Raw genomic sequence first — 17375 nt, 5'->3', positions numbered from 1 at the left:
ACACCGTTCAAGGGCTGAAGCCTCCTAAAGGTATTCATGCACACCTCGTGCGGGGCAAGGCAGCCGCAGTTGCCTTTCAGAAATATGTCCCCTGGGAGACCATCGCAAAGGCAACTACTTGGGCCTCCCCATTGACTTTTTGTAAACATTATTGTCTAGACCTGAGTTCAAGAGCTGATGCTCAGTTTGGTCAGGCTGTGCTGAAGAACCTGTTCCAGTAAGGTTTTTTTTTCCATCCACCCATAGTTCCTGTAAGGAGTGCTTGGTAATCTCCCATAAGTATGGAGGAAAGGGGATGGGACGTAGGAGTTTAACCAGGTTACTCACCGTAGTGACCACCTTACTCCTAGACCATGTTCCCCTTTCCTCCATACGCCCGCCGTCCCCTCTAATAAGGTTCCTCTGTTATTGCTAAAAGGTCTCTGACCTGGCGATAAAAAAGGACTGATGGGCGATGCGCGGAGCGGAGCCGAGATGGGCGGGGTTACGGCTGTGTGCCGGGCCCCGTGTAGAAAGAGAGGAAGGACTAAAAACAAATTCAAATTTTTGGATGCTTTTACAAAGCGCTCCGGTCCCGTTCCACAGGACGGAGGAATGTCCCATAAGTATGGAGGAAAGGGGACTATGGACTAGGAGTAAGGTGGTCACTAAGGTGAGTAACCTGGTTAATCTCGGGCGTTGCATGGTGCATAAAGTTAACCTACACAAACAGGCTAAGCGCAAAATATGTCCAAATTACACAATTAGGCTACATGCTAGATAAGGCTAACCTATACAATTAGGCTAAATACAGGTAGGTATATGATATTAATTTATAAGAGTGCTGGGGTTTTACTGGAGTACAGTAATGGCTGTGCTCCCTGCCCACACATACCCTTTCTGTCACTGTAGTGGTCTGTGTCTGCCGTCCATGGGCTAACAGGGGCAAACAGGGAGTGGAGTTGCTCAGGAAGGAGCTGCCCTGTGTCTCTGGCCTTTAACCGATGGCTGCCTGGCCATGGCTGCCTGGGGAGGCCCCTAAATTGCTTGTTCTTCCCCCATGGGTCTGGGAACCCAGTCTGCACACGCACGGGTGGAGGGAGGTGGGTTATGGAGTCAAGAGGATTTGAAAATAAAACAGGCTGGATACGGAGTGGATGCGGAAGTGAACTAAATAATAAATAAATAAACACACTGCAAGGGAGTGGGCAGGAAAACTAATGAAATAAATTGGGCAGGTTGAAGGGCAGGCGCAAGGGGCACATGGGAGGCTGAGAGGAGAGGGGCAAGGGGATGCACTCACCGGAAGGTGTGTTCCCTTACTTGAGGTGGAAAGGGCTACTTAGGTTTTGTCCCAGAGCCTAGTCCCCATGATGGCCGTTTGTTCCGGATCCACAGACATCTGGGTGGGGGGAGGGAGGTGGGATATGGAGACAAGGGGATTTGAAAATAAAACAGGCTGGAAACAGGACAGGGAAGTGAACTAAATAATAACTAAACACGCACGGGAGCGGTGGGATACATAATTAAATAAATTGGGCGGGTTTGAGGCCAGGCACAGGGGTCAGAGGGGAAGCCAAGAGGAGACGGGCAGGGCAACTTGCTGACCGGAAGGTTTGTTCCCTCAATTGATCAAGGACTGATCATCACACTGACTGCACCAGTCACCAGCCCATTTCTGACACCATCTGGGGAGGGTGGCCTGTAATCACCAAACCCCTGTGCTATGGACCACCAAACAAATGCTCAAACAGCACTCAACACCAGATGGGGAGAAGCCATGGAAGGCCTACTATTACCCATCCCCAATCCGTTAGACCTACTAAACACACTGACAACCTTCTGACCATAATCCAGGTATGAAAAGAGGAGGGCTGCTAGGTACCCAACCGCCAAATCAGAACCATGTGTCTCACCAACTGCACAGACCTCACAACGATACTTGATGGATTGGCCCAGTACCGTTGCAATCATGGACCAGTAAGAGACACAAAGACTTACTGGACCAACCCTATGGACTCACACCTATCAATTCTAGATGTAGAAGGTGGAGAGGGTCGAATGGTGCGGGCCTCCATCTGGGCAGTCGTGTACAGGATCCCACAGTCCATCATAAATTCCATACGACTGAAAAAACACTTTCAAAGTTAAGCCATTTATCAATTATTAGAACACATTTACTCAATATGTTATTCTTTGTTTATGCAAGAAGTACTATAATGGCAGTACTATCATACAGTTGAAATAAATCATCCGTGATCATTGTGAGAGCCATTTAAAATAGGGAAAAACACACTCTTTGCACAACACTGGCTCAAGAATCTTAAACAAGAGAAGATCTGTGACATGAGATTTATTGGAAGTGAACCCATAATGTAAAGATAATCAAGGAGTTGCTCATAAAACAACATAAAGCCAAAGGTAAATATTTCATAGAAGGCAGGCACTAAGGATAGACTGGACACAGACAAAGAGCTTTCAGTCTTTCTATGCTATGAAGTTGGACTTGCTATTGTGTTTCTTTCTTTTTTCTCATCTGGACTAATTTTGTATTTCTTTCCACAGCTTGTATTTTTGCCTTTAACTAGTTACATACAATGATGCAGTCCTCTCGAAATAAGCAATAGGGATATATCATCTTGACTAGATGCTTTTGTGTAGAATGGACATGAGTACTGCAATTAAAATCAATATTTGATACAGAAAACCGATAATTTTCATTGAGATTCTATTTAGAAATTGTATTTGTACTAATCTTTTCAATGGCTTTTGATATCACTGATGATCATGTATGATACCATTGTAATACTTTGAAGAGTTATGCTCCAAGTGCGACTGTACATTCAGATCAGGCGAGGTGAAAAGCGATGATTTCTCTGTGAAGCTTAAATATAGACATGGAGAAGCCATAAATGGCAGTACAATTTGAGTACAAAGCTTTTCATTCTAGTGTTTTGGCAGCAAAACTCACATGTATACTATATCAACATAAAAGCAGTGCTATTTGTCGGTATGCACTTCATGTCAGTCACACAGAAATGTGTTAGGTCTAAAATGCCATGGACCCTACCAAATAATTATTATTCAAAGTTACTAACATAGGAAAGGGACTACACGTGGTATATATTTGATGACAACCATGCAAGAAAAACTCCTATGATCACAGGCTCTAAAGGAACTATTATACAAGTTATCCCCTAGTATCTAAAATACAGCCCACCCATTATCATGTTTCCCTAAATTAAACTATGATTTGACAATAGAGCTTGGCTAAAGAAATCTATGTAGTCAAGTACTAATAATAGTTTGAAGGTACATTCATACTTTATTTTTCTTGTCTTGCTATGCTTCTGTTTTGTTTTTCCAACACCGAAGCTAATATACAACTAGTCAACCAGGTTTAATTTATTGCTAAATATACTATAGTATGGACCCTTGAATTGAGGTTTGTTAGACTAATCAACTTTTCTGGACCTTTCACTGAGCACATATTTCCTATTGGTCACAATACAGTATTTTTACTGAACTTAATGATTAGCACGTTGTAACTGTAGGTCTTTAATTGAAAGAGCAATATCAAAATTTGGGGCTGCATACATAATGTATAACAATGTTGTATTATTACTGGATCATTTAGAACACATTTGAGATGTGCTTTGCCACAACAGCTTCTCTCACCACTTCCAAGGGAATACATTCTGTTTTTGTGTATGCTGCATTAACAATTGTGCGGATGGGCCTTTAATCACCTTAATCCAAACAGTCTCACCACTTAAGAAGTGAGTACATGGTTGTACATAAAGCAGGTTTATTGTACAATTCTCCAGGGAGCAGTTAGATTGTGTGCAGGACCAAACTAACCCACATCTCAACAAACAACATCAGTTCACATCTTTTATACAGTTTTGCAACAGTTAGAACACTCTAAAATACATTATTGCAGTCCACCCCCCAAACAGGATTGGAAAAAACTCTCTTCAAAGAAATCCCATCTTTTACCAATTCCTGCGTTTTCATTGACCAGTTTTATCTGAATTCATCTTCAGATCATATTCATACCACACCTCTTCTTAGGGTTCGTCCGTAGTAAGTCATGATGTCAACACATGGTTAAATATTGGTATTGAAACATAATTAATTGCTAGCAATAACAAAAACCTAATCTCTTGATTTGCACATGGTTTGCATGAATATTCTCTCCGATATGAGGAAGGCTGGGTGAATGATTTATCTTTGTCAGTGATGCTATCTCATTCCCCAGGTCACTGTTCTATTGAAACTTTACAATCTACAAAAACTCCCCCTTCATCTCACAATTGAAACTCCTAAATAGCATTAGGCACTGGCTTACACCACGTTTTACTACTGACCAAAATAAATAATGAAACGCCTTCTGTCACACCCTCAGGCATCAGGAGAATACATCTACTATCTATGATACTTATCAGACTATAAAAATTCATGGCTATTATCTACAGCTGTACTGACCGCGAAGGTTGAAGTTACTCATCCACCTGCCTTGTGAAAACCTGGCAAAGTTAGTTAAAAATTCAAAGTACCTTTTGCAAAAGGAGTCCCAACCACTGTGTTCCTGATTCACTTGTGAGATTCATGAATTTGCCATGTACACAAATTCCCCATGTATTTGTATTATTTTACATTAATGTTTTTACATTTGCTGAGTTTAACATTTTATATTTCTGCGTGAATGTAAGCTAATATGTATCAGTTTCTAGGCCAGCGGGAACACTAAAGTAACATATCCCATCCATAATTAACTACACGTTGATACCTATGAAATTGCAACATGGCACCCAGCTTGTCGCCACATCCAGTTAGCAATACAGTGCAGAGGAATCTCAACAGAAGATCAATGCAGGTTTTGTGACAGAGACAAAACAGAAAATATAAGACATCTGCTCATCCAGTGCCAGGGTCTGGTCGAAGAGAGCAGAACGTTTATGGGACACTTATTCACTGAATTCAGGCAGCAAAACAAAGATTACTGGTGGAGTTTGTTGATGAATGGTACAACCACCAAATCAGTAATCGCTGTAGCAAACCTTTTGGAAAGTTTGAACCTGGATAACAAATGCTAGCCCACCACTTGGGCAAAGAATCATTCAACGAATCCAACTCTAAACAAGCCTACTGTACGCCACTTCAAACTTTCTTCGATGACGCAACACTTGTAAAAACTGCAAACACAGTTAAACCAAGTATAATAAAAAAATTAAAACAGTGCATGCAACATGAACCCCTCGTAATCACAGGGACCTTTCCTGACCACCCAACACAATCCTGGAGAGACCAGAGGTAGGAAGGATTATTTCTACCCAACCTCCCAAGGCTCTATATCTCACCAACAGCACATACCCCTCACCATGACATTGATATCTTGGCCCAGCACATCAGCAGTGATTCAACATGATCATCAGGACCACAGGATCTTTTGAATGGCAGACGTGTGCTTTATAAATCCCAGGTAACGTAACAAGAGATATTACAACGCAAAAGCAGATTTACCACATAACTTTGAAACCAACGTTTTGAAATCTAAGATCATGATTGCAGGAACCTACTTGAAATTAAAATCAAAATTGATAAGTGATTTTGTGGTTTTATTTTATATAGCAAAATGACCTTTTCTCAATAAACCTGTTCTTTACATCAAACCTCGTTTACAGTAATGGATGTCATGAAAATCCCCATTTTTGATCACTTGATTATCTGATGGCAGCACTTGATCCAAATAGACAGCATGAGCAGCAACAATAACAAACAAAACTTCAAAGGCACCCCAAAGTTTGATAGGAAGTTTCGGGAAATTAACATGGTCCCCTAGACCGCTATACATGTAGGAGTGAAGCAGGAGTTGCTTCCAAATATGCATGAGTTATCTGGGTGTCGCAGATATTAGTCAAATTTAAATTGCTTCAAATCGGTTTCTTAACCCCTAGAGTTATAAAAATGTGCTCACCAACATATTTTCCTTTTTCCCTGGAATGCCATCCCATTCGTTAATTAACATATCTAGCATTGGAAAGCACCAAAGAAGGTAAGACAATTATGAATGTCCGTTTGTTAAAAACAGTTTTGCTCAAATTGGGCGTCATGCCTATATATTTTTTCATTTTGGGTTATGGCACTTCCTTCACTGCTTGCTTTGCACAATAGACTGTCAGAGTGCCCATATTTTTACAAGAGCTTCTTGACAAACAAAATACTAATAATAAGCCGAAATTAAACCCGGGGCCTGACTATCGTTCATTGGTATATGACGGTTACCATTAACCATAGTGTCCGTTCTCAATTCTCTCTGGCTGCCTGCTAGCAGGTACCATACGCCTGATATTTTAGGGAGCTCTCTATTAGCCTGATGTAAAGGTGTGCCATTTTGTCTTTTTATTTTTTGTTACGATGTGGATGTGTATCTTTGGGCGTCATTTTGTTGGTATTAAGTGAACATTTATATTTACCGCACAGAGCAGTCTTTCTAAATCAAACTGTCATGCCCTTGCTGCACACGAGACAGGGCCAGAAAGAGCTGTCGTGGGATTTGTGTGTGTGATTCTGTGCCAGTTTGTGTTTAATGGGGTAGGGGTATGGTTGGGTGGGGAGGGAAGTGGCGACAGCTGAGGAGGGTGGTTCGGGGGGTGAAACCCTCCCTTTTCACAGACATCCCGCCAGCGAGGGTCGGGGAGGAGGGCAAAGGGATGTCATTTTCGCGTGCTGCTGAAAATCGGGCAAAACCCCCATATTTTTGGAAGGCGACCAACAAAGGGTGAAAATATCGCATAGAACCCATTTTGTCATCACTACTGAGTATCGCAGTCGAGCTTACGAGCACTAGAATACTGTAGCTTCAGTAATCGCCCTATGTGCATAGCATGCATTCAGTGTTTCAGCCAGCTCCCACAAACGGCAAATAACTGCTTTTTTATAACTTTTTTATGTTGCAGTCCTTTTGAAGACCGACATCATCCCCCATCCAGCCATTCATCAAACCTATATAGACTTTTTTGTACACTGCATTATCATACAGCATAATGCACAACAATTAAGTATTGTTTTCCCATTGTTCCACAGCTTTGCTAAGCCCATGCCAGCAAAATGTTCACTAACTATGTCATGTGATTGTATTAAGTAAACGCTCTATGTGTTACGCACTAGGTTAGCTGACCAAAGTCAAGGAGGATCATATTGATTTGAACTATATAGTCATCCTTTCTACTGTTTCATAAACAGTTCAGTGGGTTAAACAACTTGCTTCAGATATCTATTTGCAGCCAGCCCTTACTGTACAATAAGAACAGGTGTGACTGTGCTTTTAACCCTTGTAGAATCGATGAACTGAGTACATCTGAGTCACCAATACCTGTAGAAATACTGTAGGTGTTATTGTTACCCAGTTTAATACTGTAGTTGTTTAATATTACCCACTTTAATGGGCGTGACCTCTTTTATGTACCGAAGTGGGCTGATGGGAGTTGTAGCTCGAAACATCACACAACCCACAAGTAGAATTTTCAAACCCTATTTAATGTCAATTCACATGACCTTTGTTTTTTCCCCCAAAGGTATACCACCACTCCAGTTCATCGCCATGCACAGATAGAAATGATGGGCTTGGTATTTTGTTTTTTTTGTTTTGTTGGTGTTGATTAATAAAGATTTAGCATGTATTGATAAATATATACAGTAAATAAAAAAAATAAAGGCACACATGCATTCACCCGGGCGAGTTTCCACTGCGCGACATTTGTGTAGAAAGTGTTTGTATATTTGACCAAGGTGGTTCTGAGAGACACATTACCTGACTAAAAGGAGGAGTAGCAGGTACGTAGCTGAGTCGGGTACAAAGGCTGCTAGGGATGTTGCGGGGCATCTGTGAGAATTTGTTAATCTCGTATATCATATCTTGGGTGTGATCAACCCTAAAACATGCATGCACAGAAGTCAGTATGCTGGTCCTCAATGTAAGGGGCAGGTTTGCCTTGATATCAGAGCCATCAAAATTGACTTTCCTATACCATTCTTGATATTGTTCAAACTACACCAGTTTTCAACCAGTAATGACACAGAATGCATGCCATCTTGCTAGGGGAATGTCTTCTAATGCTGACGTGTTCATCCATGTGGCTAATACCACACAATACGGAGTCGGGTAAGGGGGCACCAGTTCTTGTCTTCCTTTGAACCAGAGGATGGAGGTGAGGAATCCATGCTAGCCAGAAGAGAAAATGCGGCATGGTTTTGAAGGAGGAATGCGATTTTTTGCGGGCTCTTGAAAGTCCCTCCACGCCATCATTAAGCTTGCTCCTTGCACCTCCACGCCTGTCTCTTCCCCCAAATGACAGTGTCTTCCACTGACTTCAGGTGCACTCCTTGTGGCTCCAACCAATCGAAGATCAAGTTCTTAGCTTGCTTCTCTTCATGCTCCATAGTGTCATCCTATGAATATTGGTCGGGCCTTTTATCTTTCTCCCTTTAAAAGTTATTGTTCAGCGGCAACAGCTCTTCCAAGTAGACCCCCAGCACTGGCAGAGGTGTTGGCGCTAAATAAACGAATATAAAGTATGTTCATTCTTTGTACTCTCAAAAATAGGAAGAATACAAAAGTAGAGTATCAAACCCTTCCATTGCCAACAGAGAATGAATGAGACACTTGTAATCAAAGGGGTTTTAATGGGAAGAAAACTACCTACAATACTGTACCACTCGCAGTTTCAAACCCTTCCAATGGAAGTAGCATTGGTAAATGTATTACTACAGGCGTTCACAATTTCAAAGGGCAACAACGTGCTTGTATCGGTGAACAGGACATTGTTCTTTGCTTTAGGTAGTCAGATGTTCTTGCCCATTGGAGTAAAAATCTCTGTCACCTTCTGAGGTCTCTTTCTTTATGTGACCAGTTTTCATGCCCAAAGTTGGATTATTGACAAAGTAGAGCCGTTTGCATGGCATGATCTGCTGCTTGCTGTAGAACCTGTTGCTATCCATTTAGATAACTGTTCTATTGGTATGGGTCTTGGCAAATGCTGTGTTCAAATATGAACCATTAACAAAAGTACTATTCGCATCTCTCCCTCTGTTTTAAGTGCTTCATGGGACGTTGTCACGTCAGCAGAAATCATAACATGCAATTGTCTTGCATTTTTTGATTCACAGTGCTGCTATGCTCCAGCAGGTTTTCACCCTGAGGGCATCAATGCACAGTGCTCTGCCATGTCAAGTCCCCTAATGGCTCTTAGTGGACCCTGATGGGCTGAAAACTGTAGACTCCAACAGGCAGTCAAGTGTAAAAAGGTGGAGGAGAAAAGGGGACCAGTGGGTGGTCAACTTCAGCCAAACAGCGCTTTTGGACAAGCTGGTCCTTTGAGGGTGAGAGGGTTTATTGTGAAGTGGAGATTGTTTCAATATGGGATGCCTTCCCAAGTGCTTTCGTAATCTCAGGATGCATGCTTTGTTTGTAGTACATAGCAATGTGCCCATGCATTCTGAGGCATGCAGACCTCTAATGGTGAAAACAGAAATGCAGTTTTAAGAGTCACTATATCATAAAAAAAAGAACAGATAAGCACACTAATAACCATATGTACTATACAAACAACAGGGAATACATTCAAACAATAAATAATAAACAGGAACAATAAATACTGGACACATTCACTGACTTATTTCCAACATCCCAGAAAACCCACAATATATAAAAACACATCCAGTAAAAAGCTGGGGATAAATCAAAACAATAAATAAATGCCTCCCGTGATGAATGTACGGTTGACGGAACACAAAGAAATGGTTAGATCCATCATTTGTTAGAAAGCCCAGACAAAGCACGTTTGTACTGCAGGAAACACATATTGGTGCTGATGTATGGAGCCAAACACAAAAGGAAAAGGAAAATAAACGATGTCTACAGATATACACATTTCTGATTTGATTGATGAATCTTGACCACATCTGTCATCGGTATTGCCTTCTAGCACTTCGCTAAGTCTGATACCTTTTCACTGCACATTCCCAAGGTTAATGGTTTGTAGTCTTCTTAATAGATGGTTGTTAAGGTGCCGGAATGGGGTGTTTCTTAAAATGGTCGATATCAATTGATCCTACTGATGGTCCTCATTGTGCCATTGAACGGGTCTCTGCTGCTAACATGTGCACATGACCCACAAATGAATGTTTGTCGGTGCACTGTAGCTCATGCAAGCAGTTGTAGTTGTAAGGGATCAGGGTCATGATTTGGTTAGTGGGTAAACTGGTGGGTTCCAGTCCCTGTACCCCATCATCTGCCATGAATGCTACCAATAGTACCACCCTCTGTCACAGACTGCCTCCCAGCACTGTTTCTGGACAGTGTTCTCTCTTTTCTGTTTTGGAACAACAACTCCCAGAAGGTACCTGTGAGCAATCAAGAAACCCCAGACCACAGCCAGAAGAACTGTCAAGAACAGACAGGGAATGGGCTGGAATTTCCTTGCCAAACAGAAATTATGTTTCGAAATGGATTGTGTCCTCCCACGTATTCCTCATCTTGTGATTTTCGTATCCGCCAGCTTCGCTGCTTTGGAAAAAGAATTTCGGCAGAGTACCGTGTCGACGTCACCATCAGTATAAATAGCTTGTGTTGCGACCGTTGGCTCCAGTTCCGTTTTTCTGATTGCTTCGCTCTCGAGAACAGCGTGCTTCGAAATTTTCTTCAGAAAATTTCGTCTTCATCTACCCCTTCTACACCCAAGACGGGGTTAAAAAAATGTATCGACTGCGGTTCGAAGATGTCGATAACAGATCCTCACCGCATTTGTCTATGGTGCTTAGGTTCAGATCATCGAACCGGCGACTGTGGCTCCTGTCAGTCGATGTCGGAGAAGGCCCTTCGTGAGAGGAAAGGTAAACTGGCGGTGGGGCGGAATGCTTCTAAGGCCTCCTCGAAGGCCTCGTCAAAAAGACATAAAAAATTGAACGATTCGAAAGAGTTAAACGGAGACATAGATCTCCCTCGTCATCTTCCAATATATCTACCGATTTGGTACGATGCCCGACTAAGTCGGATTACCCAAGAAAATGGGAAGATTTTAGAAGGAAGATGATGGCGATCTTTGAGAAGGTGGCCTCGACCCCCTCAAAGAAGCCTCAAAAGAGCCAGACCCCGGTTGCTCCATCGGACGACAAAGGGAAGTCAGGAACTACTGTGGTAAAACCCAGTAGTATGGGTGAAACTCGTAAGAATCGAGTCGACGCCAAGTCGACCAGGAATCCTCGAGAGTCGAGTGTTTCCCCGACACTGCATAAAAAACAGAAGTCGTCGAAAACATCTGCGACTTCGTCAACGCCATCGGCGCCGACAGCGTCGGCATCGAAGCCTAAAGCGTCTTCGACGCCTTTGTCGAAGACACCATTGGTGTCTTTGAAGATTCCTTCGATACCATCAAAGGATCCTACGATTCCTTCGACTAAAACTTATGAACAAGACAAGAGATTTACTCCATTACCAAAATCAGAGTTTTTTAAGTCTATGTCTTCGATATTTGAAGAAAGTGGCTCTGAAGATGAGGAGGTTTCTCTTTTTGGAGTGCAATATGGCACTAGACAGGTTCCAGAAGAACTAATCGATCCAGAATCGAAAATGAGAGACCTGTGTGATACTCTTAACTCTGCTAGTGGCATTGATACGTCACCTGAGCTAGAGTTGGCAAGACCTGACCCTGCAGAACATGCAGATTCAGGGTCCATGAGTTTAATGAATAGAGCGGTGGAATACATGGGTTAGGGTAGAGCCTCACCCACCTTTGATCAGGATGACATGACTGAAATTCTAGATCGGTAGAAAAGAACTGGGATGCTTCTGACAACATTGCTGCAGTAAACAGTAATTTTCCTAAGAAGTATAGAACTTCTAGTTCTGATCCTGAGTATTTAAACAGGCATCCCACTCCAGAAAGTCTGGTTATTCAGGCTGCAACAACCTCAAGACAGACTGCATATCCAACTATCCCTCCGGATAGAGAGGATAAGAAGGTAGATGCTTGGGCCTGCAAAGTTTTTACTTCTGGTAGCATGGCTTTAAAGTCAACTAATGTCACCTGTATCCTGGCCAGGTTCACACATACCCTGTGGGACTGTATTTCGGCAGCGACTGAACATATTCCGGTAGGCAAGGAAAGGGCAGGCTTCCTGAATATTGTCAAAGACGGAAAGGAGGCGATGGGGGAATGTCTCCAGTCTGGACTGGACACTGCTGAAAGTATCAGCAGGTCCATGGCTACAAGCACAGGGCTACGCAGATTTGCGTGGTTGAGGAAGTCAGGGTTTGCACCTGATGTGCAGGCCAGACTTCTCAACATGCCTTTTGATGGCATGAGGCTGTTTGGTAGTAAGGCTGATGAAAGCCTAGAAAGACTACAGACCTCAAAAGCGCCAGCTAACTCTCTTAGCGCCTCCATGCGACAGCCTCAGAAACCCTATTCGGGCTCATCTTCCTGGAGGGGTCGTCCTTTTCGGTACTACTCCTCTTTTGGTAGAGGAAGAGGACAGGCCTTTCAAAGAGGCCAAAGAAATGTCACTCGTGGTGGACGAGGAAAGACTGCAAAGCCATCCTCAGGAACGGCATCTTTGCCCTCAGCCGCTCCTGCAGCCGCCTCCAAATCACTCTGAAGCCTTATCACAGAAAACCCCAGTGGGAGGCAGAATCTCTCAGCATATGAAAGAATGGCGGGGCATTACTTCAGATGCTTGGGCACTGGAAAAAGTAGCTCAAGGTTACGGTCTTCCCTTCCTAAAAGGCCTCAGGACCTTTCACCGGGAACCAACTCTGCCAAAATTCCAGACCCGCTTCTGTTGCAGGAAATGTTAACCCTGCTCGAGAAAGGTGCAATGGAACATGTGCCTGTAGCGGAGAGGAACAAGGGTTGGTACTCCCCTTACTTTCTCATCCCAAAGAAGGACGGAGGATTGAGACCCATCTTGGACTTAAGAAACTTGAACAAGTTCCTCAGGAAGGACAAGTTCAAGATGGTAACCCTTGCTCAGATCCTTCAGGCTCTCCAACTCTAAGACTGGTTGGTATCATTGGACCTTCAGGATGCTTACTTTCATGTGCCAATCCATCTCAAGCACAGAAAGTACCTGAGGTTCGCAGTTGGCGGTTCTCACTATCAGTTTCGAGTTCTGCCATTCGGGCTGACCTCCGCCCCGAGGGTTTTCACCAAACTGATGCCAGTTGTGGCAGCGAGTCTCAGGAGAGGGGGGATTCACGTCTACCCTTACCTGGACGATTGGTTGATCAGAGCGCATTCTCCCGAACATGCACAGAAACATCTGTCGATCACCTGTCACTTCCTTCACAAACTGGGCTTCTCCCTCAATTTCAAGAAGTCCCACATGATGCCATTCCAAAAGCTCCAGTTTATCGGAGCAGTTTTGGATACTTCCTCGGGCAAAGCCTCGCCTCCCGAGGTGAGACCTCTCCACATTCCGCAGATGGTAACAAAGTTCCAGAATGCCCATCATCTGCCGGCCTTCGATTTTCAGAGGTTGCTCGGCCTTATAGCATCCTGCATTCTTCTAGTGCCAGATGCCAGATTGAGAATGAGATCCCTTAACTGGGCCCTCAGAACTCAGTGGTCCCAGTTCTCGGGGAGTATGTCGGATCTTCTGCAAGTCCCGAGCGTAGTTGCTCAGGATCTACTATGGTGGGCTTGCAACGACAACATCCTCAAGGGAGAATCTTTTTGGCAACTATGGCCGGAGATAACAGTAGTAACGGACGCCTCCCTCACGGAGTGGGGAGCCCATACCAACGATCTGACAATCAGCGGTCATTGTTCTCCATCGAAGTCCAAACTACACATCAACCTGTTGGAGCTGAGGGAAATCAGACTAGCCCTGAAGGCCTTCCTACCCTCTGTATAGGGAAAGAATGTCCTGATAATGATGGACAACACAGTGGCCATGTACTACCTCAACAAGAGAGGAGGAGTATGGTCACTACCACTGCGCAGAGAGGCAATGCAGCTCTGGTTCTGGGCAATACGAGAAAGAATCTCTATATCAGCAGTTCACCTAGCCAGAGAGCAGAACACGGCGACAGACGCTCGGATCCGACAGAGCACAGTCTACCACGAGTGGGAGCTAGCTCAGGAAGTCCCTCTGGAGATCTTCGCCCTTTGGGGAGCCTGTCAGGAATAAGGGCTGGCAGAGACGTGGAGTACTAAAATATGCCTATTAAGATGCAGGAGTGTGGAAAGGATCTCAAACAGTGGTCGAAGTGAGCGGGGGCGGACGGGAGCGGTGCTCCTATACTTTTTTAAATTAAGTTTTACAGCTCCTATACTTTTATTTTAAAAAGAAACCGTTCCGGAACGGTTTAGTTTTAAAATAACAGTGTAGGAAGAGGTTGAAACTTGCACTTTCAGTGCACTGCACTGAGCATTCCTTAAACTGCAGGCAAATGTGGTTGGGGGTTTGTATTGTGTGTGGGAGGGGGCAGGTCAATGGGGTTTGTGAGGAGCGGGGCAGACTAGCAGGGAACATAGTTCCACTACTTCTTTTCTTACACTTCGACCACTGATCTCAAAACTACAGTTCCCAGCAGCCTCAGCGTGCCGGGTAGTCCTGCACGCACGCGTGTTGCCAGCTGTATGGGATTAAGCACAGCTTAATAGCAGGCAACGGCGAGAGGCAGGTGTGGCTTATTTTGTTCGTTGGACGGTTGGGGAGCAGGCATGCCGCACGCCGAGGAAAGCAAAACAGAATGCGGAACGAGTGCAGCACGGTAGCCGTATCAGGAGACGCAGGAGAGACCGCAGAGCGAGCAGGTAAATCACGGCACATCATCCTTCGTCTGGGCAGTCTCACGGGGCTCCCAGACCTGAGATAAGTACAGGGGGAATTTTGTGTTGCTCTGCGAAGTACTTTGTGTCCCGGGTAGTGTTACTGCAAACGCATTCTTCTGCGTCTGGGAAATCCCGAGGGGCTCCCAGACTCAAGATAAGTACTTGGGCCAACAGGGACAAGCGTGGTGTGTCCAAGCTGATGTGCATACGTTATATGTTATGTTTTACACCAGTTACTGTTATGTTCTAAAGTAGTTACTGTCTTCAGAGACTTGCGTGAGCAAATGAATATGGATGTGTGCAGAGAAACTCACGCATACTGCATGACTAAAAGGACTCCAGGGAAGCTTCTCTAGTGCAAATAACTAGTGGGGGCTCAATATATGTTGTCTATGTAGCTTATGCTGCCCAAAGGGCCATGTGTAATTGTATGTTCATGCTGGGAGTAATCCCTATTGTTTGTTTCATCCCGTGGCTTGCTATATATGTCTATTGTAAGTCAGGTGTAGTACACGTATTAAGGTGTGCTGCTTTCATTATAGGCAGGATCAGGAGGTTAAGGAGTAGCCAGGTGATTGTATTATCTGTATGTCTATATGTTAGACAGTTTAGGGTTTTTCCCCTGTGCTTCCCCAGACCTATCCACTGTAGGAGTTCCTTACCCTCTGTCCGGTGTTCCTAACTTCCCCCATCCTATCCGCAACCTCTCCCTAACCCCTCTTCCCACCACTCGCTGCCGCATGGCGACCTGTTCTCTAAAACTAGGCACCTGTGCCAACCACGGTGGGAGGGTCGAATTCATTCTGCTTCCGTGGTTCGGGGGAGAGTGTTGATCTCTCTTCCCTTCCATTAAGTTGAGATTGTGACAGAACCCCTCAAGTGGATCTGTTCGCGACCATGGTAAACCGGAAGTGCGAACAGTACTGCTCAAGGGAATTTCCTCTGAGAGGAGCTCTAGGAGACACGTTAGTGGTGGACTGGAAGTTTCCACTTCTGTACGCGCTTCCTCCAATCCCTGTGATTCCTCAAGTAATCAAGAGGTTGAAAAAGTTCAGGAAAACCATGATCCTAATTGCCCCGGATTGGGCCAGGAGGATGTGGTACCCGGACCTTCTGGACATGTCCATCTGCCCTCCAATACCTCTTCCGCAAAGAGGATCTTCTCTCGCAAGGGGAAGGTTGGGTTCTCCATCCAGAGGTCAAGACACTCAACCTTCATGCATGGTTTCTGAGAGGTTGAGATACAAGTATTGGGATCTTCCGTGTGATGTAATGGAGATTTTGCTTTCGGCCAGTAGGTCAGCAACGAAATCTTTGTACCGATGTCGTTGGAACAAGTTCAGTAACTGGTGCAAAGATAAGGATGTGGACCATTTTCAATGTGGCACCGCAATGGTGCTCTCTTTCCTATTGCATCTAGCCAATCTGGGGCTCCAGATCGGAACAATTAAAGGATATCTAGCTGCGCTGTCCATTTTCAAGCGCTCCTCGGAAGAGGTATCTTAATTCAAAATTCCATTGATAATTTAATTCCTGAAAGGGCTTACCAACGTATACCCTCCAGTACCTTTTCATGTCCCAATTTGGGATTTAAATCTAGTACTTACGTTTCTAACTTGTATTCATTTTGAGCCTCTGCACTCCTGTCCCTTGAGGCTTTTAACATTGAAGACTGTCGTTCTTGTAGCCTTAACATCAGCCCGCAGGGTTAGTGAACTACAGGCTCTCTCATGTAAACCTCCATATACTACTTTTTACAAGGTTCTTAAGGTAAAACCATCTTTCTTACCAAAAGTAGTTTCTGACTTCCATTTGTCACAAAAAATCATATTACCAACATTCTATCCTCCTCCTCATTTGGGCAAAGAAGAGGAGCGACTGCATAGACTGGACCCCAGAAGGGCTCTCCGTTTTTACATTTCAAGAATGTCAAAATTACGTCAAGATGACCAACTTTTTGTAGGTTATACAGGTCATAAATTGGGATTAGCATTGACAAAACAAACTTTATCCCTCTGGATCATTCTGGCTATAATTGAGTGCTACAGACTGGCTGGAAAAGACCCACCGGATGGGCTACGAGCCCATTCCACTAGGGGATGGCTACTTCTGCAGCTCTGAAGAGGGGAGTCCCTGCAGCAGATATTTGTTCAGCTGCAACATGGGCATCAATGCATACCTTCATCAAGCATTATTGCATAGATGCCTCTTTCTCCAATGAGGGTTTATTTGCCAAGGCAGTACTTCATTCCGTCCATGAGAACAATAACTAGTACTCCCACCTCCAAATTTACCACTGCTATGGGAGTCTATCACAAGATGAGGAATATGTGGGAGGACACAATCCATTCGAAGAAGTTACTTACCAACTGTAACGTTCTTTCGACTGAATGTTCCTCCCACGTATTCCTCATTGACCCTCCCATCCTACCTCGCAATACAGTTTGTGTTTCTTACACTTTCCTATCACAAAGCGTCTATCAGCCACGGGGCACGCATGGGTGTTCCTCGAATATTTCCTCGAAAAAACAGAACTGAAGCCAACGGGCGCGGCAC

General features: G+C 44.1%; 1 protein-coding gene across 6 annotated transcripts in view; it reads left to right on the top strand.

The window, feature by feature from the left end:
* The window catches only part of CDK19 (cyclin dependent kinase 19), a 1825462-nt gene that overhangs the window by 244356 nt on the left and 1563731 nt on the right, over positions 1-17375 (top strand). For 3 of the 6 annotated variants that reach the window (XM_069607766.1, XM_069607764.1, XM_069607767.1), the window contains exon 3: positions 6017-6037. The exons of the other annotated variants lie outside the window; for them this stretch is intronic. In XM_069607766.1, coding sequence (XP_069463867.1) covers positions 6017-6037 — 21 coding nt within the window. The remainder of the gene's footprint in view (positions 1-6016; positions 6038-17375) is intronic. 6 annotated transcript variants of the gene reach the window in all.

This window comes from Ambystoma mexicanum, chromosome 4q (genome assembly GCF_040938575.1).
Source record: "Ambystoma mexicanum isolate Mex_15411 chromosome 4q, UKY_AmexF1_1, whole genome shotgun sequence".
Lineage (NCBI taxonomy): Eukaryota > Metazoa > Chordata > Amphibia > Caudata > Ambystomatidae > Ambystoma > Ambystoma mexicanum.
Note: the sequence above shows the minus strand (reverse complement) of the source record. Positions and strands in the feature narration are given on the sequence as shown.